The 14,876-nt window shown below is 38.5% G+C and overlaps 2 protein-coding genes across 3 annotated transcripts; both read left to right on the top strand.

The window, feature by feature from the left end:
- Positions 1–3,605: 3,605 nt before the first annotated feature.
- Positions 3,606–10,896, top strand: rlim (ring finger protein, LIM domain interacting). Of its 2 annotated transcripts, none has more exons than XM_034689700.1 (4): positions 3,606–3,847; positions 4,887–5,114; positions 7,097–7,201; positions 7,287–10,896. In XM_034689700.1, the coding sequence occupies exons 2-4, from the start codon at positions 4,946–4,948 to the stop codon at positions 9,011–9,013; spliced, it is 2,001 nt and encodes a 666-aa protein (XP_034545591.1). In that variant the 5' UTR covers positions 3,606–3,847; positions 4,887–4,945; the 3' UTR covers positions 9,014–10,896. The 2 variants fall into 2 exon arrangements, with proteins under 2 accessions (XP_034545591.1, XP_034545592.1); XM_034689701.1 differs by having other exon boundaries at positions 3,608–3,847; positions 4,890–5,114.
- A 333-nt stretch (positions 10,897–11,229) lies between these two features.
- glod5 (glyoxalase domain containing 5) lies at positions 11,230–14,397 on the top strand. The gene is made up of 4 exons (XM_034689702.1): positions 11,230–11,553; positions 13,193–13,348; positions 13,546–13,701; positions 13,859–14,397. Exons 1-4 carry the CDS (start codon positions 11,497–11,499, stop codon positions 14,000–14,002), a joined length of 513 nt encoding a protein of 170 aa, XP_034545593.1. The 5' UTR covers positions 11,230–11,496; the 3' UTR covers positions 14,003–14,397.
- Positions 14,398–14,876: the final 479 nt, after the last annotated feature.

The following is a 14,876-nucleotide window of genomic DNA, read 5'->3' as shown; positions in this document are numbered from 1 at the left end:
CTCCCCCATCAACAGCTGGATTGGAGAAATGCTCTCCATGCTGCAACTAGAAAAACAATGATACAACCAAGCCAACCGTCCTGAAAAATAGAATGCTATTTGGTCACCTTTCATCGAATATGTAAAAAACCTGAGTCCATCATGAAACTCTTTTTGTTTTTGGTAATGTAATTCTTCATGTTTCATTGTCATGTCTATGAATGTAAAGGAGAATTTGTTATTTTATGTATTAATTAAATTTTTGTTTACAATGTTTATTATGTAAGTGTTTGCTTGTTAGTCCACTGATTTTTTTTTTTATACTAGCAATGATTATTTCTGCATTTACTTTTATTTTTATTATCATTTTATTTTTGTGTAGTTTATTCATTAATTTTTTTCATTCTTGTCACTCTTGTCTCTTGTTTGTAAAATGAAAAACTACAAAAAAACCATTTAAAAAAAAAAAAAAATTATAGACACATAGACTTGATTTGTCAAATTGGGATTAAATGTTCCAATGGCAATAATATAATATTTTATTAACTTTTCCTTATGTGTCACTTTGCTAAGTCTTGTAGCATCATACACTTGATGCAGCCTGAGTACCTGCATAACTATGAACATTGAGGTGTATGACCAAACTTAAAGAATTAACATAATTAACAGGGCATACTTGTGTTCATAATTATCTTCATTCTGTTACCCCAGTTCTCCAGAGGGTAACAGTTTCTTTTTAAATTATTAGTAAAGGTGTTCATATACAGGTAGTAGAAGACAATAACACATAAATCAAGTGAAGACAGATTAAATAATATAAACATATATAAACTGAATACAGGACAACAATATACAAAGTAAATCAATCAATCAATCAATCAATCAATCAATCAATCAATCAATCAATCAATCAATCAATCAATCAATCAATCAATCAATCAATCAGTCTTTGTTGATAAAGCGCTTTGTTATACAATGACATTGTAACACAAAGTGCTCTACATATCTTCAAAATAGAATAAATTAAGAAAAAGATCCCACCCCCAGCCCCGACCCCAAACCAACACCATAATCCTAATGTTAAGAACACAATATGCAACAATAGTAATAAAAACAATAAAAATAAAATAAATAAATAAAATAAAAAAGAAGTTGCTGAACGAACTGAGGAAATGCTCTCATGATATCTTAATGAGGAAACACTGGAGGTAAAATAAGATGTTATAACTCAAAACAGGAAATTAAAATCACCAAAATAAAATACATTTCTAAGATAATAAAAGACTAAAATATTAAACCATTAAAATAACTTAAGATGCTAGACTTAAAATAAATAAATAAGTACATAAATAAATAAAGTAGAATAAAAGTGACTAAATTTGAAATAGATAATAAATAAATAAATACATAAATAAATAAATAAATAAATAAATAAATAAATAAATAAATAAATAGAACTATTAAGAATAAAAATGAAACTTAGTTAAAAGCAAGACTCAAAAGGTAGGTCTTGAGTTTGACTTTAAAAATATTTATGCTCTGGGCATACCCGCATGATAACAACAATTACATATATATAGAGTAAATACACTCATGAAAACAAAAAACGAAACGTATACAGAAATATGTAAATAATTGTTTACCTAGGAGTCTCAGGGAAAAAGGTGTTATAATAGTCCATGAATTTAATGCATTTTAATCATTGACTAAAAGAAATGATTTAATAAGGGACTTGAATTCCAGAAGTGAAATTGAAAACTTTGGGGCTGACTTTTAGAATTTCTGTTTGTGAATGAAAAACTTTGAATATAGTATAATGAAGTTAATGATGTATTCAAGAGCAGTATCTTCCTTGTTATCATACTAACAAACAACGTCTTTGAGTTTTAGAGAATAAACATAATTAGCAGCCGAGAAAAATTTGATTCAATGTCTGTCCAGAATCTTTTGGATAGTTTACATTAAAAAAAAAAAGGTGAGAAATTGTTTTTGTGTTGTTTTTACAAAAGTTGCACTAATTCTCAATATCTTAAAACTTAGCAATGAGGTTGTTAACAGGGTACATTTTATGTAGTATTTTGAAGCGTGCCTCCTTGGCTTTGTTTCTGATACAGTATCTATAAGGTAAAAGCCAGGCCCTCCTACAGTTTATGTTCCCAATCTTAGATCTCCAGAAAAATGTTCCTCTTGGAACCAATTTCAAGATTCAAGATTCAAGATTCAAGAAAGCTTTATTGCCAAGTGAGCTCGCACACACAAGGAATTTGACGTGGTGAATGGAACACTGGTACTTAACAACAAGACAGAAGGACACAACAAGACAGTAAGGACAATAAATATCAAACTAAACACAAATCCAAAAATTCTAAATAAAAATAGAATTACTCAGTACAAAGAAAGGTATGGAAATAATTGTAAAGACATGAAATAAGTTAACTTAGCCTAAGCCAGAGTGCACATTTAGTAGATGAAAATGATAATAAAATATGTTATGGAATAAATTACAATATAGTACATGATTATTGAGGTTTTGCCAGTGGTGGACAGTAACAAAGTATATTTACTTGAGTATAGTGATTAAGTAAATTTTTTTAGTATCTGCACTTTACTTGAGTATTATTTTTTGGGGATACTTATTACTTTTAGTCCACTACATTCAGAAGACAATAATTGTACTTTTTACTCCACTACATTTCTATCAGTGCTCTAGTTACTCACTATATGTCCTTCTCTTTTCTGAAATCTGATCCCTAAGACAGTAAAATGTGTTTGTGTAGTTCTGTTTGTCTCAGTGGTTTAGTCATACCTGTATATCATGCGTCTCCACGGTTGAATGTGGAGCAAACACAGAGCAACTTTCACTCAGATCAGGCAGTTCATGTAGAGGTGGTAATGATGGTTATAATTCTCCACCTGAACACCAATGTCCATATCTTCAGCGCGTGTTAGAGGTTTTTGAAATGAAGAATGATACGTATCATTTGAAATGTTCTCCCTGTTTCCCACTCTGCTCAAACATTCACAGTCCAACCTGAGAAAGTGTGTTGAGCTACATAACATTTGTTTCATTCCAGATGAATATTTCAAACTAAGTTTTCTGTGCTTGGAGTAACTTAGTGTCTGTTTTTATTCCATGGTATAGTTATTAGAGATTTCAAGTAATGGTTTCTAATAAACATAATGTAACAGAATATACTCATATGTATTCTTGAATGCACTCATATATAATATTTGACCAGGAGTATCTATACTTTCACTTAAGTAATGAAGCGGAGTACTTTGTCCACCACTGTCTATAAGGTAAAAGCCAGGCCCTCCTCCAGTTTATGTTCTCAAGCTTAGATCTCCAGAAAAATGTTCCTCCTTTATTGTTCCTTTGAAATATCTGTCGAACATGCTGATTGTTACATTTTTGATCTGACAGATACTATTTAGCTACTACTGTCTGTTACCTCTAGAAGGTAACAGTACTTACACTTACAGCCGCTTGGTGACGCTACAGCTGAACAGAGCAACACAAAAACAAACATCCTTCCCCGGCTCTTCTGGGACAAACAAAGAGGTTTCAGTGCCCTGGGTTTAGTCTGTCAGGCAGCCCCACGTAGCTCCGCCTCTTTCTCCACAATGGGCATTCTCGTAGCTGAGACGGTTTAGCTTGCTTTATCGCAGGGTCCGTGTCTACCTGGGAGGTAACACTCAGGGACAAATGTCGTCTTAGCTCAGTTTCCGGAAGATCATTGTAGCCTTCCTAAAAGAAAGAAAATGGAATCCTGAAATCGCACTCAGCTTAACAGTCAAGCGCTTTTCAGAGAATCTTAGAGGAACATTTGGGTTGGTGGATTAAATTGTTTCTAACATCATCGAACAGGTAACACAACACGCGTTTGGTGACAGACTGTTTTTCTTTCTTATTGGCATTATTTTCACGAGCTAGCTAATTTTAGCTTGTTAGCTTTGGTAATTTACTGTGAACGTCACTGGTTAGCTTGAGGAGATGCTAACTGTGTTGTCTGTGTGTTTTTTTAATCGAAACTCTCGTTTGTAATGATTGTCCTGTGACAGCAAACGGGAGACATGTCGAATGTAGACCATGTTTCCTGGTGTCACTTGTTTCTTGGCTAAATAAGTAATTACGTAAGCTAATTTCACTGGAGACTCTTTCTGAGAAGTTACTTTGCTGTGTTAGCTTTATACAGGATGTGAGCCACTCGGCTACTTAACATGGAATCTAGCTCACCGTCACCGGGGTTGTTTTGAAATCGCAGTGGCTCATTATGAGTGAATGTTACATATGGTGTTGTACTCTGTCGTCCATCACCTTTATGGACGGTCTCACTCAATGTCAGACTTCTAAATTAGCCTCAACTGGTTGTAGTTGTCACAGTTAGCCACCGAGCACAGTGCTACAAGCTAGCTAGCGTAAGCTTAGCCAGGTGATGCCATTTTGTTTTTATCTCGACTTTGTACAACATATTGTGTTCCTTTACGGCGTAGAACTTCAGTGCATCGGCATTATTTCCGAAGCTTTACCAACTAAATTGTCAGATTTTAAAATATTTTAAGTAATATGGTGTTATGGTAAACACAATGGCTCAGCTGGGTATGATCACAGTAACATAGCATGTCAAATCAAGCTAACATGAGCTACAGGGTCGATGGGCAAGTGACAAGTGTGTCGCATTGAGGTACTGAATTTCTCTTGTTGTTATTAATTCTCTGAAACGACTACTAATGCTGACAGAGTGGATATTTCTTGGCTGTTGTTGAATTAGGAGTTTTCATTTTGCTTCTGTAAGTGGGTCTCGGTCCTCGAAGTTAGCCCCAGTAACGTCACCTTGACTCATCTGGAGTCAGAGTTTATCAGTCAGTCTTTTATTACATCTGATGTTTTTCCCCTTTTAATCCAGTAGCTGGATCTTGCAGAGGATTGGAGAAGATCCCTCGACCCTCCTTCCCTTCTGAATCAATGGAGGGGTCTGACAGTTTAGATCAGAGTGGCAGTGACCAGCCGGAGTCACCACTCAGAAGACAACAGGACCGCCTGAGCAGGGAGGAGGCCTTCTATCAGTTTGTCAACAATCTCAGTGAGGAGGACTATCGTCTCATGAGAGACAACAATCTTTTGGGAACCCCAGGTAAAAAACCTTTAATCCCATTACACCAGTCTGTAGTCTTGTGACAGGAGTCTATGATTGTGGCGATACTTACAGTCAAACAACTCAATGAATAGTTTTATTACCAAATGTGAACTGGTTCAATTACAACAAACAAGTCACAGTGCACAAGTGAATTACATCTCTTACTTTCATGTTTAAAACATTTGGCTGACTCTGGTTCAAAATTGTGCCTATATTGCTGTAGGAAAACCTAAAAGAAAACCAAATAATAAGATTAATACTCTTTGGCTGACTCATAAATATTTTGATACACAGTATTGTATGTGCTTCCTCAAATTAAAGCTGCTGTTGGTAGTCACAGAGTAAACATCTGTTCAAAAAGAGGGACTTCGAATGTCAACACTATCCTTCCAAACCAGATTTCCTCTTAGCCCCCCAACACAGATTGGCGTATGCAGCCATTATAGTGCCGGACTCATAACCAATCGGAGGACATAGTAGGGGCCACCCCTTAACCAATCAGGACAGAGGATTGGAGATTAGCAATGACTGGTCCGTCATTACGGGAACGAGGGGAATAATAACATTGCTTGATACAAAGGCATTGGAAAACGCAGAGATTTTGCAATAGTCTCAAATTACTCCACTTACCAATGAGTACCGATGGTATTATGACCTTTTCTCCAAACCCAGCAGAAAAAAAGTAATGTTTTTTACACCATTCCTACCAACAGCAGCTTTAAAACTTACCCAGTGAGGCTATTAAGGCTACACTGCCTCTAGAATAAAGCAGTGATTCAGAGCGAAGGCCGATACAGCTGGAAAATTCAACATACCGAGGTATGTTTTGGTTATGGCTTCACTAACCCTGATGGAGGAGATCATGCGTTGAAGAGGTCCCTCAAAGCGAGTTATCAACCTGATGAGCCAACCCTGAGTTACCATGAGCATGTTCAGGGGCAGTGTAAGCAACATTTGACCAATCACAGACAAGAACAGGTCTGCCTTCAGCAGATCGCCATATTTTATAAATTCACTTCAAAGTAATGTATCAGCAAAATGTGAATTTAAACACACAATTCAAACTAAAATCATCACCACTATGTTTGCTTATTGAAGAAGAATTGGCAGATAGGTAAAAAAAAAGAAAAACAAAGGCAAGAGAGAATGTTTTTTTTACTTAAATCTATTCTTGTGGTTTGTATGAAAGTTTTAAACGTTTGAACTGCGCCCCCAAAGGTTTCACACAGGACTAGTATATCCCCTTGTGGTCAGCTCACTGAGCTTCACAACCAAGCAACTTGATAGATCAGTAGGCTGCATGTTTTACAAACTGGCCTCCCGAACATAACCTGCTAAGGATTCGGTTAGGTGTTCAGCCCAAGTTATCATGAAGGTCAACCTCGAAAGAAGTAAACCAGGTTCGTAGTATTGAAAACCCTGTGTCAACCCTGAAGTTACCTTGATAACAACAAATCCTGCTTCGTAGTATACCCCTCAGGCCTGTCTAGTTCAGAAATGTGGACATGCTCCTTTACCTAATTTAAGTATTGCGTACAATTAATTATTTGGTTTTGAAGGAACCATCCTCCATCCCAGTATCTTCTGCTTGTTATAGGGTTTCATATTTTATCAAAGAATGTTCAGCTCAGATGCAGCTAGTTTGGGATTTCTCACAATGCACAAAATGTAACAGACTATGAACTAATGAAGACGCCCCATCCGTTTCTGTCCCAGGACAGTGGGAGAAGGAATGTAAGTTTGGAGCATCCTTTAGTGGAGCATCCTGCAGGGAGAGGGCATTGAATGGACAGTTGGATGCCCTGGTAAGTCTGGAGGTTTTCCGTATTGTCCTGTTGCTGTGTTCAAAGAAAACCAAACAGCTCTGTGCACCAATACAGTACAAAACTTGACTACAGTTCTCTAGTGACATGTTCATCAAAAAAAATCTCCCTTTTCTCTTCTCACGCAAGTGTTTTGTTTTGCAATGTCTGTTTCAGGCGAGGCAACGGAAGATGAGCTGATCAGTAGACTTCAGCAGATAAAAGATGGTCCAGAGAGGCAGGAGGCCCCCCCCACCACTGAAAGTGGAGAGGATCCAGTTGGTAAGTTGTTTATTTATTATTTTAATTCAGATTTTCTGCCAATTTCAGATATGTTTTGTCACTTGTTAACCATGCTGATTTTCAGAACCACCAGAAGACTCTGAGGATCCTGCCAGTGGGGATAGCCTCTTGGACTTGCTGAACACTGTGAGACGAACAGGCAACACAACTAGAACTGGGCATCGTGGAAACCAGTCATGGCGGGCTGTAAGCCAAACCAACCCAAACAGCGGCGATTTCCGCTTCAGCCTGGAGATAAGTGTGAACCGCAACCTGGCTGAACAGCAGGCAGCTGCTGAAGGGGAGCAGCAGCCTCCTGAGGAGTCTCCGGAAGAGCCCCCAGCGGGCTCCCAGGAGGAGTCACCAGAAGTGTCACAAGCAGAGTCACCAGTAGCTGAAGAAGTGTTGGCAACTCCTGAACCTGAGGTCCCCATGGAGACAGAAGTGGTGGAAGAACCAGTTGTAGAGGAGTTGGCTGTCGTTGTGGAACCAGAGCCTGAACTAGAAGAGTTTATTTCACAAGAGGTTTTAGAGCCACCCAGCCCACCTGCTGCAGCTTCCCTGCCAGTACAACCCCCACTTCCTCCTTCTCCACGCAGAGGGCAAAGGAGACCCCGCAGCCGCAGTCCAGAGCCACGCAGGACTAGGGCCCGCACAGCCAGGAGCCGTTCCCCTCTCAATTTGGATCAGATGGATGGTCTCTCTAACCCTCGTAATGCTCATAGCTTTCAAGGCCCCAACTCCTCCCCCAATGACCCCCCCGTCCCCCAAGTGGAGGGCAGTTCTCGGACTCGACAACATGTCCTCTCCAGGCAAAGCAATGTAGAAAGTGAAGTTCAGCCATCTAGGGCTAGCCCAGAAACAGTTCCAGAGACTCAAAATGTCCCACCTCAGGAAGGAGAGGCTGCTGCGGGGGAAGGAAGCGCTGCAGGGCGCCGTCCCCCTACTATTATGCTTGATCTCCAGGTGCGTCGTGTGCGTCCAGGCGAGTATCGCCAGAGAGACAGCATTGCCAGTCGTACCCGCTCACGCTCCCAGAACTCTAATAACACATTTCTTTATGAAAGTGAACGTGGCGGATTTCGAAGGACTTTCTCACGCTCTGAGCGCGCTGGTGTACGGACCTATGTCAGCACAATACGCATCCCTATTCGAAGAATCTCTGATGCAGGTTTAGGAGAGGCAACCTCAATGGCTCTCCAGTCTATGATAAGGCAGATTATGACTGGTTTCGGCGAACTCGGGTACCTAATGGATTCCGATTCTGATTCTTCAGATTCGAACCGAGGAGTCAACACAACCGCTGATCTGGCGGAAGCTCTCAACAACCCAGATACTGCTCCTGCTGCCCCCCCTGCTGCTGCTGCTGATGTTGATGAGCCCCCAGTGGCTGCTGGAGTTAGAGCAAGGACAGCTGAGACTGAAATGGATGAGAGTCTTGCCAGTGGTCCACCTGCCCCTGGTGGCAGGGCTCGACCTAGACCACCTATTAGTCTAGAAGAGCCCAGCTCATTGCCCTTCCTGCGGCTCGCCCACTTCTTCCTCTTAAATGATGATGATGAGGACCAGCCCCAAGGGCTGACCAAAGAGCAGATTGACAACCTCTCCATGCGCAACTTTGGTGAGAGTGATGCTTTGAAAACTTGCAGTGTATGCATAACAGAGTATGCAGAAGGAAACAAGCTTCGTAAGCTTCCTTGTTCTCATGAGTACCATGTGCACTGCATCGATCGCTGGCTGTCTGAAAACTCCACCTGCCCAATCTGTCGCAGGGCTGTCCTGGTATCAGCCAACCGAGAGAGTGTGGTGTAGCTCACAAAAGACTGCAGGCCTTTTGTCACAACCAATGTAATTTAGTATCCTAAGTCTATAAAGAGGATTTTAGATAAATGTGTTTCCACTATTCACTCTTCATACCATTTGTGAGTTTGATTTTAACGAAGTCACAGGTTTGATTTCGGGTTTTCCATACAGTTATTTAAGGACATTATCAATCTCCAGGAAGACATTTATTGTTGCAGTATAAAGTAAGGCACAAGCAGTGCATGTTGATGGAATCAACCTGTAGTGACCAAGCTGTTATTGCATTGTGTAAAGACTTCCTCGGTTTAAAAATGCTGCACACCTCCAGGTAGTTCAGGCACAATTGCTCTCTGGTATTGGCTCCCTAAATGGTGCCTTATTTACCAGAAGGTGGTTTTGGTAAAGTTCTTAGTTACACCAGTTTAAAGTATTAGCTGTAAATAAGCTTGTAAAAAATAATTTTGATTCATACTTTGTATCAGTAATTTGGTTATGGATTGTAAATTATGTCACATGAAGGTCAGGGTGGTGTTGATGGAAATAACTATCAGAGCATCCCTAAATTTGGTGTCTGAACAATTCTTTCATAATGTCTTGACTGCGATGTCCAAAGGACGTAGAACATCAGTAGGCTCAGCATTTACATTGTCATCAAAATGAACTGCTATGTAGGTGTGGCAGATACCATGAGCACTGAATTGTTTTCAAAAATAAAATGTACAAAGGTGTAATGGAAAGATAAAGTCCACTTTATTTTTACTTTTGCAAAATGCAAGTTTATATTAGAATACTCTAACAGCTCTTTTCTTGTTAAATTAAAAATGATTTAGTATTAAGGCCAGAAATTAGGGATGTCTCTTTAATGGTAGTAGATATTTGGTTGATAACAAGTTCTTGGCATGTGAATTTTTCCCACCTGTAAAATACTCTACTAACAGGCATGAATTCAGACATTTGAAAATAGTTGCTGGCCCTTCTTCCACTCATAAAAGAACATTTACTTTTTCCATGTACAACAATGAGCTCACAATCATTTCTGTTTCATCAATTAGCTACTACTCCTTTTTTCAGGTACACATTGATTCCCTCATCTTACTAACTGATCAATTAAGTTCTCTAAGCTGGCGAGGCATATAGTGAAATGATCCTTTGTGACCTAGAATGAAATGTGGACTTGCTCTTCGAGATTTCTCTTCTTGCTGCTTCATCTAAATGGACAAGTTACAACTTAACTAATCAAACCAGAGTTCCAGGTATCCGGTGTACCAAAATTCACACCATCCTCCTGTCATTGAACAGCTTCAGCAGGAAGTCAAGAAATTTGTCTTTTATATCCTCCCTCTGCCTCATGAGCAGATGCTCCATATCAGTGTGCAATACATGCTAGGTTAAAGTAGGGAAAATATAAACCATGATATTAATGTTTGCTATTGTTAAAGCTGTTGTTAAAGGCTAAAATCTTAAATGAAGACTTATTACCTTTTTAAATGTGTTTAAGTTCATTTTAATTAGAAGTTCTGTAGGTTTTAATAGCACTGTTGATGAACAGAAACACTGGCTTATGGAAGAAAGGGCAACACTTCAGTGCCACCCTGTCATGTTTCTTGTTTCACTGTTTGATGTTTTTGCCAGATATTACCTCCCTTGAGATAAGCGTTGGAAATAACAATTTGAATGCAAGATGTTGTCATTGTTGAATACCATAATAAACATGTAAATGAAATGTATGATCCCTTTAAGGCCATGCTTTAGTTTTGGCCTTCCTCTATGACCCACCCATTGCGGTATGTAACTGGGTGTCAAATGAAACTAACCGCTCAATTAAAAAAGTTGTTATGCTTGGAAATGAATTGCAGGTATGTATTCTGTACAGTCACTTTGCTGTTATGTATTTTTAATCTCAACCTAGGTGCACACACAACTAATGATTCTATCTTGTTCATTAAATAGTGTGCATATGGTTTTGTCCCTTTGATTTGACTGCCAATTTACTTTTATTTATTTTTTTACTTCATATGACTATCACATTTTTTAAATATATCACAAAGTCTTCTAAGATTGAATATTACTATGGTATTGAATGATGACCACGATGATGATGGCGGTAAGTGCAAATGTGGTTTTCCTTAAAATCAGTGATGTCAGCATAATTGATCACTCTCTCTTGGCCTTGACAACACATTGTGTTCACACATTTATGATGCAAGTTCAAGGACTAGCACCCCTGGTGGTAGAAAAGAAAGCACCCAGTTATTCAATAAGAGGATATATTTAATAAGCTCATATTCAGAGCCACAGTACACAATATCAGGAACAATACTTCTCAATAATCTTACGGTTAATGAACCTCGAAGTAGAATTAATTGAATATAATATTTGGGAACTTCAGGTGCTTTGCCTGTATAAATAAAACAGCTGGGTCCACGTACAAGTAACAAACAAGGAAGTGCCGACCGGGGACAGACCGGACCATAGGACAGACCACGGCAAGGATGGCGCTTCGGGCAGTCGGGAATCGTTTGTGGCACATTAACAGGAGCTGTCTCAAGGTACATCTGTGTGAACTTGTTAATTTAGCTTCAGTTTCTTCTCAGTTTACACACTTCCGACTGGACTTGCTCTGTGAAATAGTTAATCCTTACATAGTGAGAAATTGTCTGTGACTGAAACACACAAAAAGTTCCTTTTTTATTAGATTGTACAGTACATACTCAGAGTAGTAAACGTAAGCCAACTCTGGTTTTAATAAAAGTACAGTTTCGAGACTTAAAATAGCAAAGGTTGCATGATGCAGTACTTGGCACTCACCACTCAGTGGCTCCATTGGCACGAAATAAAAATGTACCATTTCATTTACAATAATAAGATAAGATATACTTTATTGGTCTCCCCTTTGGGAAAATTCTTTTGTTACAGCAGCTTACAACACGGGACAGGGGAATACAACAATGTAATAACATAGTTAAAAATATCATAACTATAATAATAATAATGATAAAGGTAAAATAGAATAGAATAAAATAAAATAAATTTGATTAAAGATATGGCAACTATTAAAGATGTATACACACTATGTACACTTCTATCTGATAAATGGATAATAAGGTAAGTTAATGCACGGATACAATTGCATTTAAAAAATATTTTAACAAACATACACAGTATGAAGAACAGTGCGAATCAAATGGATACAATAGTTATTTGTGAATGTGCCAAGTCACATAGTATTCACAAGCCCTCATTTACAATGACGTCGAGCATATAAAAGAAACATTAAAATGCATGACAAGCAAATAAAAGATAAAACCTTAAAATAATGATGATCAATTAAAAACATACAACAATTAAAAAGTAATGTTAAAACTATTGAAAAGTAATGTAAACACAAAGTCAGTTGAAACAGGTGCAATCAGAGGTTATGATTTAAAATGACTAAAAGACAAATGCATTCATTTTTAAAGTGCTTTGAATGGAGTTTCAAGCAGATGGTGAAAAAAAGCCAAAGGTAGATTTTCCCAGCTCTGAATTAACTCTGGGAACCTGGAGAATGATCAAATTGTAGATCTGGTGTGTTTTGCTCCAGAGGGCCAAACTAGCATCAAAGAGAAATATGACGGTAGCATCCCAACACACGGTTTATAAATTAACAGGTATGAATGTAAACCACGCCTTTCAGTCAGAAAAGACCATCCCACCATTTTGTACAGTATGCAGTGATGTGTATTGTAATGATCACCTGTAATAAATCTCAATTAATTCTTTTTCGTTTTTAACATATTTGAAATACATTGTGACAGTCTTACAATCAATTGTATATTACTCAACAAATATCCCGTCATTTGGGACCAGGATTTTAATACTTGTTATTGTCTGCAGAACCAGAGACTGCAGTTTCAGGACCGCAATTCTGGGACCACATATCCGGGGTCCCTCGTGCTGTTGCAACACTTATGGTTAGCATTATAGCAAGGGTATGGGTTATGGTTAGACACCTAAAAGGGTTACATTATACACAAGAAAAACATGGTTAGATACTAAAAATACAATCCTTGGCCACCACTTTGTGCTGTCTCCTTAACATCAAGGTACTTGAATCTGCAGCCTCCGGGTCTGCAGACACATGCCATTATGAGAGGGGGTCACAGTTCTTTTTTAATTGAATGTAATTTTGTTTCTTGTTTTTTGCAGACTGTTTCCATCCAAACACTGGTCGCTGACAGGTTCAAAAGCACCTGTCCAGTTGAAGTGAGTCATCTGGATCATCTGGTTCTAACGGTGAAAAGTATGCAAGACACTGTCAACTTTTACACCTCAGTCCTTGGCATGGAGGTCATCACTTTCAAGGTATGCACAATGCTTTGTACATCATCATTTGTGTTGGTGAGCATAAATTATTTTCAAAGGGCTCAGAAGAAGTTTAATATTAATGACAGAAACCATCCACTAGATGGCAGGCTCTCATTAAAATAAATGCTCCCCTTTCCAGTAAGTCAGGTGTCAGGAACCTGGAGCTTTCACACTTTCTCTCTTTGCATTTGAAGGGAAACCGTAAGGCTCTGGGTTTTGGGCAGCAGAAGTTTAACCTTCATCAGCTGGGTCAGGAGTTTGAACCCAAAGCCAAGTGTCCAACCTCTGGCTCTGCAGACCTGTGCCTTGTAATGAAAACACCTCTGGCTACAGTAGCGGCTCATCTGAAGGTCTCTTTCCTGTTCTACACCCCGTCTTGAATGCTAATGCAAATCTTAATTTTGTAAAGTGGTTCTACAGAAGTGGGTGTTGTATGTCACATTTTGTTTCCACCAAAAATGCTACGTGTATTTTATTGTCCTAATTTTTGTCTGGTCTCATCTGCAGGTCTGTGGAGTCAAGATAGAGGAGGGTCCAGTGGAAAGGACTGGTGCTGTGGGGACCATCACCTCCCTTTATTTTAGAGACCCAGACCATAATCTCATTGAAGTGTCAAACTATAACCAGTCTGCATCAGAGGGAACTTCTTAAGACACCTTCGGCTTTGTTTGTGATTTCACATAAATGGCCACAAAAGCTCTTTTTAGCTTGTCCTACTCTGCATGATTACACTATAAAAACATGTTTAGAGTAAATGTGCTGTAACCACAGATGCAGAATTTTCAGCCTGGGACTGATAACATCAGTTGGCTGCACAGAAACTGTTCCTGTGCAGGTTTGCAGGTTTCTATTTTAATGATGTGGAGAAAAGGCTGTTGAAGCACACTCAGTTCTGGGTGGAAAGTGAAAAAGTATGCACCTAAAGTTGTTACGGTTGTTTACTGAATACACATGGGAAGAACTTTTCCTTTAATCAAAAAAAAGGTAGCACACAACAGTCATTATTTTTTCAATCAAAATAAAAGGTTGTTCCACCAAATACTCAATCTTTTTTGTGTGCGTATTTTTTACATAATGCAAATCACATTTGGGATTATATTCCTATATGAGCTTATGCCATTTTAATAGTCTTGTCACTGTGTTGCTTAAGCCTTTAGTGTTACAATGTTTGAGTTATAGGCAGCTTTTAACTTCATGTTGGAACAAATAGTTTTATTGTTTATAATTCAACTATTTAACCAAAGACGTTTAGACAATTGTTTTAAGGAGGTCAGATAAGACTTTTCATATGCTTTCCTTAAATAGATACATAGATACACTTACCAGCCTATTCATAAGGTACATTTCAAATATTCTGACGTGATTCAATAAAGCATCCTTGACATAAATTCTGCCTTAAAAAAGTATGATTATGTTCAGTCTTGACCGTCACTGTCAAAATGACATCCATGTAGCCATCCTTATACTGAGGTCTTAGTTTGTGGTCTGGCTGACCTGGAAGGCATCATAGTCAGAGTTGTTACAA

The sequence above is a fragment of the Notolabrus celidotus genome, chromosome 8 (assembly GCF_009762535.1).
Source record: "Notolabrus celidotus isolate fNotCel1 chromosome 8, fNotCel1.pri, whole genome shotgun sequence".
Lineage (NCBI taxonomy): Eukaryota > Metazoa > Chordata > Actinopteri > Labriformes > Labridae > Notolabrus > Notolabrus celidotus.
The sequence above is the reverse complement of the archived record's forward strand: the minus strand, read 5'-3'. Positions and strand labels throughout refer to the sequence as shown.